Source organism: Dama dama, chromosome 23, assembly GCF_033118175.1.
Source record: "Dama dama isolate Ldn47 chromosome 23, ASM3311817v1, whole genome shotgun sequence".
In the NCBI taxonomy this organism is placed as follows: Eukaryota; Metazoa; Chordata; class Mammalia; order Artiodactyla; family Cervidae; genus Dama; species Dama dama.
In genome coordinates this window covers 38,730,456-38,744,501 of record NC_083703.1, presented here as the reverse complement: position 1 = coordinate 38,744,501, position 14,046 = coordinate 38,730,456, and the positions used below count along the sequence as shown (strand labels likewise).

At 44.2% G+C, this 14,046-nt stretch overlaps 2 protein-coding genes across 5 annotated transcripts in view; one reads left to right on the top strand and one right to left on the bottom strand.

Moving 5' to 3' along the window:
* Positions 1-3,291: 3,291 nt before the first annotated feature.
* On the bottom strand, positions 3,292-13,708 carry MGME1 (mitochondrial genome maintenance exonuclease 1). The gene is made up of 5 exons (XM_061126409.1): positions 13,579-13,708; positions 11,110-11,688; positions 7,576-7,795; positions 4,786-4,918; positions 3,292-4,438 (listed from the first exon to the last, which is right to left on the bottom strand). The coding sequence occupies exons 2-5, from the start codon at positions 11,618-11,620 to the stop codon at positions 4,277-4,279; spliced, it is 1,026 nt and encodes a 341-aa protein (XP_060982392.1). The 5' UTR covers positions 11,621-11,688; positions 13,579-13,708; the 3' UTR covers positions 3,292-4,276.
* Positions 13,698-14,046, top strand: part of SNX5 (sorting nexin 5) — a 37,256-nt gene continuing 36,907 nt past the window's right edge. For 3 of the 4 annotated variants that reach the window (XM_061126404.1, XM_061126403.1, XM_061126405.1), the window contains exon 1: positions 13,698-14,003. In XM_061126404.1, coding sequence (XP_060982387.1) covers positions 13,713-14,003 — 291 coding nt within the window. In that variant the 5' untranslated portion in view covers positions 13,698-13,712. The remainder of the gene's footprint in view (positions 14,004-14,046) is intronic. The other variant, XM_061126407.1, reaches the window with a different exon arrangement.

The following is a 14,046-nucleotide window of genomic DNA, read 5'->3' as shown; positions in this document are numbered from 1 at the left end:
TTTTTTCTGTCTCCCCATCTTCCTCCCTAAATCTCTTGAGCAAAAAGGAAAAATCTCAAACCCCACTCTAACTTCGAATAGCGTTTTATGATTGATCTTCACAAATGCATTTCTTAAATCTGACAGCTGTGATCGTCAAGGCACCAGGGAAGCCTTTGCTCAGGTAAGGCGGTCTCCCTAGGAAGCCTCTTTAGTGTAAATAGCTTTCAAGTTCAGCGGGTTAGATGCCAGCCAGGACATCTTGTTAACCTGGAAGGAAAGGAAGGAGGTGGTGGGAGCCCAGGAGAGTCACTTGTCTTTTACTTAGTAATTAATTGGTTTGGTTTAAGACAGTGTTTCTCCTTAGGCACCAACTCCAAACGACTAAGGTGTTTCTTTAAACATAAAAGTTCCAACCTTCCTTGCTTTAGTTTTTGTGTAGGAGGATGGTAGGGTAGGTTATAATCAAATGTTTAATTGCTCAGGTGGAAAGATTGGTGATTAAAACAAATTACCCCCTCCAACTCCTTCTAAAGCCTGTAGGCAAATTAAGTAAGTAATGAGTTTATGTGCACAGTTGTGTCCGACTCTTTGTGACCCCATGGACTGTAGTCTGCCAGGCTCCTCTGTCTATGGGATTCTCCATGCAAATGGGTTACCTGGAAACACAATGACTTAGGACAAACCCGCTTCCTGTATTCACTAGGGTGAATGCTTACAAAAATCGTATGTTGGATTTTGTTGACAAGCTTTCCTAGAACTGGAAGAGGTTTATAGAGGTTAATGGTCCCAGATTAATGGGGGCCAATGGCTCTGAGCGAGAAGCCAAGTCTGAGGGGGAAAAAACTGAAAATTGGCTTTCAGTGCCACCATGGAGCTTTTGCTAGCTGCTAAATGCATTAATAATAATAATGCATAGGGAGTTTCCTGGTGGTCCAGTGGTTAGGACTCTGCACTTTCAGTGCTGGGGCTCGGGTTCAATCCCTGGTCAGGGAACTAAGATTCCACAAGCCACACTGCCAAAAAAGAAAAAAAAAAAAAAAAGAAGTTGTAGGATTGCAGAGGGAAAAGGGGAATAGTTTTTGAGTAGACAGCTTTGCATCTACCGGATGCTCTCAAAGCTCAGGGCAGTTTGGCTGTTCTGCACTTTTGTGAGGAAGTCTCAGTAGAGCCATCTGCACCTCCTTTTCAAAATGTTTGAATTATCCTCAATTAGACTCTCTCCTTGTTGCAAATCCTGCTTCACTTCACTGGAGGTTAATACGCCAAGTCACATACAGGAGCAGGAGGAATCCAAACACTGGTAACAGCCACGGTGACTCTTGAAAAGCTGTGGCTCCTTTAGATGTGCTCTTCTGAGCCTCGGCAGTGAAACAACTGCTTTTCGCTTGAGACCCACAGACCCCCAGGGCTGAGCATCCATCACTGGGAAAGCTGAGGGGTGGGGGCTGCAGGGAGGCTGTAATTGTCCTCGCTCCAAGCAGGGCTTCCTGGGTGGACTGAGGGTCCTTCATGGAACAACTGGTGCCACCTTAGCTTGGGAGCAAATTGCCAACATCTGCTGGATCATAGAAAAAGCAAGAGAGTTCCAGAAAAACATCTGCTTCATTGACTATGCTAAAGCCTTTGACTGTACTGATCTCAACAAATTGTGGAAAATTCTTCAAGAGATGGGACTACCAGACCACCTTACCTGCCTCCTGAGAAATCTGTATGCAGGTCAAGAAGCAACAGGTAGAACTGGACATGGAACAATGGACTGGTTCCAAATTGAGAAAGGAGTACGTCAAGGCTGTATGTTGTCACCCTGCTTATTTAACTTGTATACAGAGTACATCATGTGAAATGCTGGACTGGATGAAGCACAAGCTGGAATCAAGATTGCAGGGGGAATATCAGTAACCTCAGATATGCAGATAACACCCCTCTTATGGCAGAAAGCAGAGGAACTAAAGAGCCTCCTGATGAAAGTGAAAGAGGCGAGTGAAAAAGCTGGCTTAAAAGTCAACATTCAAAAAACTAAGATCATGGCATCTGGTCCCATCACTTCATGGCAGATAGATGGGGAAACAATGGAAACAGTGACAGACTTTATTTTCTTGGGCTCCAAAATCACTGCAGACAGTGGCTGCAGCCATGACATTAAAAGACGCTTCTCCTTGGGAGAAAAGCTATGACCAACCCAGTCAGTGTATTAAAAAGCAGAGATATTACCTTACCAACAAAGTTCCATATAGTCAAATCTATGGTTTTTCCAGTAGTCATGTATGGATATGAGAGTTGGACCATAAAGAAAGCTGAGTGCCAAAGAATTGATGCTTTTGAACTGTGGTGTTGCAGAAGACTCTTGAGAGTCCCTTAGACAGCAAGATCATACTAGTCTATCCTAAAGGAAATCAGTCCTGAATACTCATTGGAAGGACTGATGCTGAAACTGAAACTTCAATACTTTGGCCACCTGAGGTGAAGAGCTGATTCAGTGAAAAAGACCCTGATGCTGGGAAAGATTGAAAGCGGGAGGACAAGGGGACGACAGAGGATGAGATGGTTGGATGGCATCACCGACCCAATGGACATGAGTTTGAGTAGGCTCTGGGAGTTGGTGATGGACAGGGAGGCCTGGTGTGCTACTTGTCTCAAAGAGTCAGACATGGCTGAGCGATTGAACTGAACTAGCTCTGGGTGCAGACTGACAGGTCCAGGGTGCGACTATCTGCACCAGAGAGAACTTGCTGGGTCCGGGCTTCTGAACTCCAGGGTGGTGCTTGGTGGGGCTGGGGCCACACCAGCTGGGACACTCCGAATATTTTCACATGATCCCTGACTTTGGAAATTACAGGAATATAGGATGCTTGAAAGGCTTCCCTTGTGGCTCAGCTGGTAAAGAATCTGTCTGCAATGTGGGAGACCTGGGTTTGATCCCTGGGTTGGGAAGATCCCCTGAAGGGAAAGGCTACCCATTCCAGTATTCTGGCCTGTAGAATTCCATGGACTCTATAGTCCATGGGGTCACAGAGTTGGACATGACTGAGCGACTTTCACTAACTCACTCACTTACTCACTAGGCTGCTTGAAAAGCACGCGAGGTGTGTGGAGTCATCACAAGGTCTCCCTCAATCCTTCGCCCCACTCAAAGCTCACTTTCCCTGTGAGGTGACCTTGTGTGCATATATGTGTAACACACCCCAAAGCTACTGGGTCAAGATTAAGGTGGGTAAGATACTGAATTTACAAACAAAATCTAAACAATTCCAGGTTTGTGAAATCACCCTGTAAATGCACACATTTAAATAAAAAGCAAAACCAAAAGCGTTTACTTCATCTTTTATTTCTTATAATTAATGGCTAATGAAAGAAAAAAGTGACTGTAGCACCTACTATTTTAAAGATAGCAACTGTAACTTAAGTGCTAACCTACACCATGAAACAGGGAGCCATCCCCCAGGGGGGTAGTGGGTGTTTTATTTAGGTTTCCCAAACCCAGTGACTACTAATCAATTTTATCACTGATCAAACACAGAAAAAAAAAATAACCCAAAGATGTCATTATTGTTCCCCGTAGCTGGAAAATTCCATAAACAATTTTCTCCATGTACACGATTCCTTGACTCAAACCAGAAGATAGCTACCTAAATACCCAGAAGTACAATTCTCAGAGGGGGGCCCAGCCGCTTCCAAGGATTATCTGGCGGAAGGCCAAGGGGCAATGCAGCGATACAGGGAGTGTGCACAGTCTTTCCGGAGAGCAATGTTTATTGGAGGCTAAGAGATCACATGTTTATTCTTTAAAAATGGTAAATGGATGCTTTCTCCCTCACATGAAATACAGGGAACCCCAAAAGCTAAGGCATGATTTAGGAATCTCCACTGGCATTCTCACTGCACACACACCCTGGGGGTACGTGGCCCGCTCCCCACAGTGTGCCCCAGGGAAGCGCTTGGCACACCAAGCCTCACTGCCCTGAATGTCTCAGGGCAAAGACTGAGTGTACTGCCCTGGACATAGAAGGTCCGAGAGTCAGCAACACTGTGGCAGTCCAGTGCTGCCTGCCCCTCATCCAGGGAAATGCTAGCCAAAGGTAGCAGAGCTGGTCTTTCATGGGCACGAGTCAGATTCTTTGAATTTAACTTTTCTGGCTTCACCTTTTTGGTTGCAATAATTCCAACAAGTTACTGGTTGTGCCTGTGTTGATGCAGCTCTCAGACCCTGTGACACCTCATCTCAGGTCATAGCAAATAGCGACACATCTTCCTGACTGTGAACAAGCGCTTCCTGTTCCAATGCGGCTTCCTGCCCCTAATCTAGTTTCTGGATATTCTGGCTCTTTTCCTTCTTTGTATATTCTTCCAGTCGAAGAAGCCACTTTGCCCAGTACTGGGAGCAGAGCTCGGCGTCCATGAAATGTGGGTGGGCGGGGGACCCGTCTTTGTAGGCCACCACGATCAAGCCGCACTGAACCTAGGAAAGAGCAGGGCGATTCCAGAGTTTGCAGCGGCACCAGGACTGAGGCTCGCTCCCTTCTCACTCCAGGGCAAGCCCAGAGCAAAACAATTAGCAGTGAGAGTTCCCACCTCAGTTTCTAAGACGGGCTGATGATACACAAGAACAGAAAGATGAACATAAAGAACCCACTGTGATCATTAAAGAATTATTAACAACAAAAAGCCCAGGAAGTGGGGAAAGTGCTCTGTGAAGTGTAGAAGGACAGAACAGAGGAAGCGGTCGGATACACACAGGATAGAACTTGAAGGAGCTATGACCTGGCATGGGCAAAGCCTGAAGTAAGCCAGGCTCTGCGTCCTGACCTGAAAGCTGTAGTTGGCGTCGTGGTTCACGGCACCAACATACGCCACGACTTGCAGTGGGTTGTCAAACGTGTTTCGGATGAAAGGCTTTGGCTTCTCTGATGTCTTCCAATCAATCACACAAAGCTTGCCCCTAGAGAGAAACCAAAGGAAGCCCTTGAAGGTGACAGCTCAAACTGAGACTCTGTTAGGCTAACCCTCTTCTTACTATAGTTTGCTGCTTGTCACCTGATAACTATGGCTTCCATTCCCCCCAGTTCCAAGCAGACAGCCCTCCAAAACTTTACTTGGAACTGAAGAGGTGTTGAGCCCCTCATTCAGGTCAGTGACGAGGTGTGAAGGGGTTCACCACAGGGCTACAGTGAGGGGCCAGGTGCCAGGGCTGGGAAACAGTCTCCCCAGAGCAAGCCTCTCAACTTTCTAGGCTTCTCTTTGGACCTCCACGGTTTAACAGTTGACAAGGGAATTGAAACTACATCTGCTAGCATGTTAGTTGATTTTGCTTCAAACGTCTATCAGAATGAACCACAACAGACCAGCAGCAAAGTCCCCATTGTAAGGGACCAAGCATCAGGGCGCCTCAGAAACCAAAGCTGGAGTTCAAGTCCATCAACACTTAAAAGGTAGCAGCAATATGTAGAAAAACAAATGAGAAGACCTGGTTCCTGTCCTAAAAGTTTACACACAGGGCAGGGATATGTTACTTTCTATTAGGGATCTTGGGAAAAGAAAAAAGTCCTGCCACTTTTTTTTTTTTTTTTAAGTAAAATAACCAATACATTCCTCCCTCTCCCCCATCCTGGTGGGGTTTTACACGTGCCAACCGCACATGTCAAAAGGACTGCAGGGTGGATGAGTTGAGAACCAGTGACTCTCAAGCTCTCTTACTGCTCTGTCTTGACTTCAGGTTCAAAACCAGCTGTTCAGAGGGAGATCTTCCTGTTAACATAACCCTGAAGTTAGAACCTATGCAAGGTATTTATAAAACCAGGCTAGAGGAACGCTGTCTAAAAGAAAGAAAATGTGAGCTATACACACCATTTAAAATTTTCCAGTAGCTACATCCAAAAAGAAACTGGTGAAATTTTAACATTTTATTTAACCCAATATATCCAAAATATGATCATTTCAGTATATAATTAACATTAAAAAGTTGTTAATGAGATATTTTACATTCTTTTTTGTGCAAACTCACTGTTATCTAGTTTGTGTATTTACAGCACACGTCAGTTTGGACCAGTCCCAGTCAAGTGCTTAGTGGCCGATAGGGCCCACTGCTACCCTACTGGATGGTGCAGATGTAGAGGTAGTATATCATGTTTGTAACTGTTTTCCATCCCATAAAGCTTGACAATCTCTGCAAATGAAGAGAGGCCCCAGCATCCCCAGGGGGCTACCATTCCCAGTTCTCTCCCTTGATAAGATAAAAATATCCTACAGTATCAAGTTCTGCCATGTACCACTGTTTCCAGAAATGTACTATAACTTATAGAACTTAATACTATGGAAAAAAAATCTTAATAGTATAAACCCAAATTAAAATTGCAATAAGACAGTCCACAAATAGCTCTTTAACAAATGAAAAGGTGCTTAACCTAATTTATTTTGAAACACAGACTGAAATGACAAGACACAGTCTTAAAATACCCATTCCCTGTGACCCCACAATTTCCCTTTCAGGTCTGTACCACAGAGTAATGGTTTGATATCCCGGGTGCAAGTGACAAGTGCCTGGAGAATTTAAGAACCATTCATGCCCAGGCCTACTTCAGATCGACTGGATTTATTCGTATCTCACAGGTCGCTCACCAAAACAAACCGATAACCCTGTGCACCTGCCGAAAGAAACTGTCAGGACAGGACACAAGGAGACCTGGTCACTGCTGGTTTGTGACTGCAAAACTCTAGAAATAACCTGAGAGCTCCCAACATGGAAGCGGATACACTTCATTCACACTAAACAGCAGTTAAAAAGAGAGAAGAGGGTCAAAATAACAAGGCTAGCACTTTCTGAGCAGATAGTATGCATTTTAAGTACTGTACCAGGAATGTCTCATTTAACCTCTGTAACAAACCTGTGAGGTAGGTCCTATTATTTGCCTTATTTTACAGATGAACAAATGGAGGTACAGAGAAGCTAAGTAAGTAGTCCATAGTTAAGAAGAAAACCCAGAAACCAAACTCAGGCAGCGTGTCTCCAGAGCCCAGTATCTTTTAACTAGAGTTTCATGGGTTATACTAACAGATTTTGCCCCCACCCTCTTTATTGCTCACATGCTTTTTTGGGGAATACGGATATCTGCAGGTTATATCTACCCTTGAAATCTGGAGTAAGTGGGGAAAACAGTAACAGCAGCAACTTAAAGATCACAGGAAGTTTTAGTGAGCTCAGCATTCCTCTGCATGTCAAACACTGCATGGAAGCCTTGAAGAAAGTTGATTTTCAGGGCCAATAGACCAAGGTGTCATTTTTAGCAAAACAGGAAAAACAATGCAGGAATCAAATTGGATCTTATGGCTGGTACCTTGCCTGAGGGTGGGGAGCGGGGGAACATGCTGGAAAACAGGCCATCCTAGCCATACTGGACAGTTACACCTTTCTTCTGCCAAACACCCTGACTTGGGCACACAGATTGACAAGGATGACGTGGCTCTCACCTGATGTGACTTTGCACAGGCTCTACCTTGAAGCAGGAGTTGAGAGGAAAAACTAGTGCTGGATGGGAACCAAGTGTCCCACCCAGAATTAATTCACCTCCACATTTGATGTGAAAAACCAAATATACTTACTGATAATCAGCCACACAGTCCAGCAGACCCACATACTGTAAGGTCTCATGTTTAACTGCACTTTCCAGGGCCCGCACTCCACTGATGTCTTTCAAAACATGCTGCACACTTTGGACGTAGCCAGATTCAAGGAGACTTTCATTTCTCTCTTTTAAGTTCCCCTGGGGTGAAAGTATGCTTTCCAAGGCTCCATGAAACTGCTTCCCTTGTAAAAACATGTCTGAAAAGAAAATCAGAGGAAAGGGACAACAACAAAAAATACCCCAAACAAAGCTAGTACTAAAGAACAAATACTCTATAAGACTCTGAACAGTGAAATTAAAAATCACATGAATTTCCTTTAAGTGATAACCTCTAAGACTCCATATTTCAGCCTCCTGTGAAACCTAAGAATGCACTTTGAGAACAAAAGGGACTAGAAGAGTTTAGATAATACAATGGATTAAAATGAAGCATTTCTAGTAGAATTAGGCCAAAGCTAGAATTGAAGATTTGGGGGCTGCAGGATCATACCTAGTGAATTCACATAGCACTGTGAATTTTAGAATTCATTTAATGTAGGTAACCAGTAAGTTAACCAGCTGTGATAGTTGTTAGACATTTAGAGAACTTGTTTATAGTTCTTTTTACAACCAAATCTGACTTATGAACACTGGTGGAGGCATCCTTTACCAATAGGCTTAGTGACAGGAAAGGCATGAAAATCAAGGCATGCAGGAATTAACGTTGTGGGGCTTGGGGTAGGGGAGGAAACATGACATTCTGCACCTGCGCTTGCTTTTAGGATGAGGGCAGCCTGAGATAGTGGCTCTGTCCTCATTTTTTTTTTTCTCATACACTTTTAAGTTAAGAAAAGAGAACACAAACATATTCAACAAGTTCGAGATATACTATATATCCACTTGACTCTTGATTAAGGAAGGAAAGACAGAGGGTGTTGCTATACTAAGCGCTAAGTTTGGCACTTTCAAACTGTTAACTTTGAAACACAGCAACCTGGCAAGATAAGGATCTTCTCCCCCATTTTAATGAGGCCTAGGCAGTGCTATTAAATTGCCCAAAGCAAAAAGCGGCATGGGCCTGGCCCCAGAGTCCATGCTCATTCCAGCCCGTCACCCAGTAGAGCAAGAAGAAAACTCAGGGGCCATCAGGTAGAGCGACACACAGAAACAGAGGAGCAAATATATGTGCTTGGAGACAAGCCCACAGAAAATGGGGAAAGTCATCTCAGCTAATGAGGCAATGGCAAACCATATTACCTTTGCCAAGTAGTTTTTACAAAGATTTTGAAAGGTTAGTTCTATTATTGGCAAAAAATGGAATTGCTCTGGGGACATGACCTAGAAAGTGAAGTGAAATTCAACTGAGGACCTAAGTTATTCCACTCCGAATTTACCTGCCGTAATTGGACTTATCAGTACATAAAAGGCCTACAAATGTTTAAGACTTATGGAATTAAAACCCAGGGAAAAGAAGTGTAGTTTTCATCTACAGATTAGCTTTAATGAAGCAGAACACAAACACGTTAAAAACAGGAAGGAAAAAAACGGCTTTATCAAGAGCCAAGCTAAGAGACAACCCATTCTCCACTGCAGTCTTTACTCCCTGGCGAGCTCTTCACATGTAAGGTGCAAGGCAACAAACATGAGGATCTGGGTTACAGGATCCCTTAGGATTGTAAAGCTAAGAACATTAAACATGATTCAACTTGTGAAAATAAATTTTAAAAGATTTAAGAGTTATTGCAGATAGCAATTAAGTTATAGTGTTCCTTGAATAAATTAAAGGAATAAAAGTGCAGTGTTTTCAAGTCTTATATTAACAACAAAAAAATCATGAATCTCCTATATTCTAACTGACAAGCATGGATATTTTAGAATTAAAAAAAATTCAGTGTAGCAAAAAAAAGAAAAAAAAGGAAAATATAAACCCCAGCTTTCCCACTAGGATCAACACAAGTATAAATCAAAGTCAGACTTTCTTATCCTCCACAATCTTCAAAAGGTAAATTGGTGCTTGGGAAACTGACCCTATGTTTTGGGGGTTTTTTTGGTCACACTGTGCAGCATGTGGCATCTGTTCCCTGACCAGGGATGGAACTAGCGCTGTTGCAGTGGAGCCACTGGACTGCCAGGGATGTACCTTCCTGCTCTTTTTCTTTCTTCTTTTTTTTGGGCCATGACATGAATCTGTATGTGACTGCCCCATTATTAAAAAAAAAAAAAATTAATTCTGCCTGTTTAAGGTTGATCCTAAATTGACGGAGAAATCATATCATAGTAATCTAGACCTATAAAGTTGATTTCATGGAGTCAACCAGTTTTCTCTCCGCCTGGGATAGTGGGCTGGCTCAAACCAAACAACTCCTCTCCTTCATGAAGGAGCCAGCAAAGTACTTCCTTCCCTTGTGCCAAGAGCTACAGACCTAGGTACGCAACATCCCAGCAGGTTTCTTAGATTCCCACAAGCTGTGATAGTTCTGGTTTAAAGAAAATAAAACAAAACAAAACCAAACTTGTTCCATAGGAAACAATATCCATTTTAAATTCTAGTGTTTCAGATAAAAAACTTAAAATGCCACTAAAATATTATTTTAAAATGTTGCTCGTTTAACAAGCTGAGAAATTTGGTGGTTGTTACTACTTAACTATATTAAGAGGGCAGTCAGCCCTGGCATGCGATCCTTGGCTGAGGCAGCTGAGGAATTTATATGGGGCTTGATAATTTTCGCCATATCCAAATGCCACCTAAATACTTAATATTTTTCCTTTAAACCACATGTGACCACAGGTTTAATGTGTTACGCATACACATATCTTTGTTCTAAGATGCCTCAAAATAAGTATTACTCCTATATTAAAGTGCTTCTGGACCACTATGGGTGCATGTCCTGCTCTCTGGGAAGCGTGGACTAAAAAGGATGCTCAGTGTAAACTTAGCTTTAACAATTGTGATCCTGCTGGAGAGCAGCGAATTCACCTGTACTAACGGTCTCTTTTTTCATCTTGCTTTTGGGTGGAATCTATTTTATGAAAGCTATTTTCCTTGGTTGTCCAAGTTAGTGAGTTAGGACAGGAGTTGCCGGCTCTGAACATCTACCTCAGTTTACTAAGATCTAAATACAGATCACACGTTCTGACTTATTGCCAGTCTTTAAATTTATGAGTAAGCAGAGCAAGGGGGCATTTACTAGATTCTGAACAGAATGCCTAGCAACAACTAGAACTCCATTATGTGATTATCGACTATTCCATTAAAAAAAAAAACCAGGAAATTCTAATACTTAAGTCTATAGCTTATAAAACAAATGAATTTTATACATCTTTTAGTCAGAGTATTTGATCTCTCTGCTTTAATTTTATCTATAAAATGGGGATAATGGTATCTGTGCTTCATAGGGTTGTCGTGATAATAAAGTGAGTTATAAAAAACGCTGTTAATACTATCATCTGAAAGCAGCTCCTCACTAGCTATAGTGGTGCCTTCTACTCTGGGAAACATAATAACCGTAAGAATCAGGATTGAGAAGATTACTTGAAGTATATTCGGCAAAGCCATCCTCTCCCAGTTCCAGAATCATGCGCTGCCTCCACTTCTCCAGGTAGAAAGTCTGTTCTGACGTCATGGTCTGCTGCAGGACTCGGGTCACGCTTGGTATCGCATTCCTTTGAAAAGGGATTTTCAGAGGAACTGGAGGATCCCTTGCTGGGTCTGGTTTTATGCTTTTCTCTGGATTGAACAGAGGAAACCAATTTTGTGGAACTGCTGCTTCTTCTTGCTTTGGGGCCTTACTCTTACTCACCGGTCCATAGAGTAAAGCATCTTCCTCGAATAGAGACTGTGGAGTCCGAGCATGGCCTCTGAACGACAAGACAGACCTGACCAAATCAGAGTATTTTTCCTGGTCCACTTGTTCATAAGGGTTCACTCTTTTCTTCCGGCCACACAAATAAGAGGAAGTGGAGAAAACAACACGGGGGGCTGTTTCTACAAAAAGCCTCTTTGAACTTTGAAGCTGCCTGCAGATGGTCTGAAATACCTCCATCTTTAGACTTTTTTTCACTTCCCTCTGGTATACTTGTAACGTTGAAGGCCTTTTTAATTTTTGCTTTCCTATCAAAGAGAAAGTGGTATTAGATATTAGATGTGTTAAACTTTTGAACCATCAAAGTGAAAGCTGCAACAGTATGCTATTGCTCTTTAAAATTGTATTCAATAAGCTTTTTCAACATGTTTTTTTTTCCCCAACATGTTTAACAGAGAACAAACCTGACTTTTTTATTCCTTTAATTCTAACCTTAGTTCCCTACCAGGGCTTAATGCGGGCTTTGCACCTTTTGTAGGAGAATGTTATGCCTACAGCTTGGAATATACAGGAGGGCCCATTCTCAGAATTCTGATCTTTAAAGGTACTAACACTTTTCCAAGCATAAAAAGTTACAGAACAGAAAATAATTGTCTTGTTTGAGGTTTTTAGGAGCATTGTGACCAGACCTCCCTGGGCAGCTACAAGAACAAAGGCTTCGGTGCATTGTGACCAGACCTCCCTGGGCAGCTACAAGAACAAAGGATTCCTGCACCAAGAAGTTTGCAACAACCAGCAACACTCCCTCCTCTTTTAGGATAAAAGAAGTCTCAATTCTAACTCTGGAAAAATGGCTCTTTGGGGCACTAGTTCACCATCCTCTGGGTCTGCTGGCTTTCCAAATAAAGTTGCTATTCCTTGTCCCAAAAGCTTATCAGTCAATCTCTTGTCTTGTCCTGCAGCTGAGCTTGGAATTGGTACTATTTGTACAAAACTACTTCTGAAGGACCAGCATTTGTTAAATGTGAAATAGTAGACAGCATAGCACAAGGTGTCCCTAACATCCACTATGGTGCCAACTGCCGCCTATGAAGGGAGCTCTGTGTGATACAAAGAAACACAGGACAGGACGCTAGAGGAGCCTGGTGGTCACACTTAGAAGTTTAACCACTAATCCCTAAACATCAGATTTCTAAAAAAAAATTTTTATTGGAGTATAGCTGATTTACAATGTTATGTCAGTTTCAGGTGTAGAGCAAAGCGAGTCAGTTATACATACACATATATCCCCTATCTTTAAGATTCTTATCCCATATGGGCCATTGCAGAGTATCGAGTAGTTTTCTGTGCTTTACAGCAGGTCCTTGTTTGCCTCTGTGCTGTGGTGTCCGACTCTTTGCGACCCCATCCATGGACTCTCTAGGCAAGAATACTGGAGTGGGTTGCCATGTCCTTCTTCAGAAGTAGTGGGGTATGTGTCACAACCCTTTCAAATTGTGGTGCTGAAGAAGACTCTTGAGAGTCCTTTGGACAGCCAAGAGATCAAACCCAGTCAATCCTAAAGGAAATCAACCTTGAATAGTCACTGGAAGAGCTGCTGCTGAAGTTCCAATAGTTTGGCCACCTGATGTGAAGAGCGGTCTTTCCAATAAGACCCTGATACTGGGAAAGACTGAAGGGAAAGGAAGAAGGGGGCAACAGAAGATAAGCCGGTGAGATAGCATCACCGTCTGAGCCACCAGGGAAGCTCATGTCACGAACTTGATGGGCATGGATTTGATCAAACGCCAGAAGACGGTGGAGGCCAGAGGAGCCTGGCGTGCTGCAGTCCACCGGCTGGGCTGCAGTCCATGGGTCGCAAAGAGGCGTGCACGACTGAACAAGAGCAACAATATGTCACTCCCAAATCTCCCATTTATTCCTTCCCCCTTCTCCCCAGGTAACCATAACATTGAAAACCAGACTCTGAAAAGTAGCATGGAGGGAGAGCTCTTATCTAACCCCTCACACCCGCTACAGCGGGCGCCGCTAGGATCCACTCAAGACTGGGCACTCGCGCTCCCGACCGGTCTGAACCGCCAGGGGCGGTCAGTAGCGCCCCGCCGCCCTGTACGCGCTTCGGCGGAGCCCCACAGGACCAGGCCGGCGGCGGCCCCTCGCGCGAGAATCATGGTAGGGAACAGCCGGCAGGTAGGTACCTCAGAAACCGGGGCCCTCCGCTAGCTTCAGCGCGCAAACGACCCCGCGGGCGGGTTCTTTCGTCCGTCCCGCGCTTTGCCCTCAGGCTAGGCCCCGCCCAGGCACGGCGGCCCCAGCAAGCATTGCGGCGCTCATGCCCCGCCCCATCCCTGGTCCCCCCAGATCCGTCCATTCTCCGGCGCTCAGTGGGGAAACCCTCCCTCCGGCGGGAGCGCGGGCGCCTCCGAATCGCGCCGTTTTTTTCTCGCGATATCTCGTTGACGTCAGAGCTTGTCGCCATATTGGGCTCTGGCTGAGTAATAAATTCCCCCGGCACAGGCGCGCGCGCCCTTTCTTGAGACGCGCCTCGGTATCAGAGTGTTTGGGCTTCCGCGTCCCCAGGGCGGCCCTGCGGTTGGCGGCTTCCGCGTGGCCCGGAGCGAGGGTAGGCCCCCGCGTCGCTTCTTTGCCCGGCTCCAAGATGGACG

Bases quoted from the DNA above. Each gene is read 5' to 3' on its own strand.
- MGME1 (XM_061126409.1), bottom strand. From the start codon at position 11,620: ATGGAGGTATTTCAGACCATCTGCAGGCAGCTTCAAAGTTCAAAGAGG. The intron at 7,796-11,109 runs GTAATCTTCTCA...TTTTCTTTTCAG, and splicing joins CTTTGCCGAATATACTTCAA to ACATGTTTTTACAAGGGAAG. The intron at 4,919-7,575 runs GTAAGTATATTT...GTTTCTCTCTAG, and splicing joins GACTGTGTGGCTGATTATCA to GGGCAAGCTTTGTGTGATTG.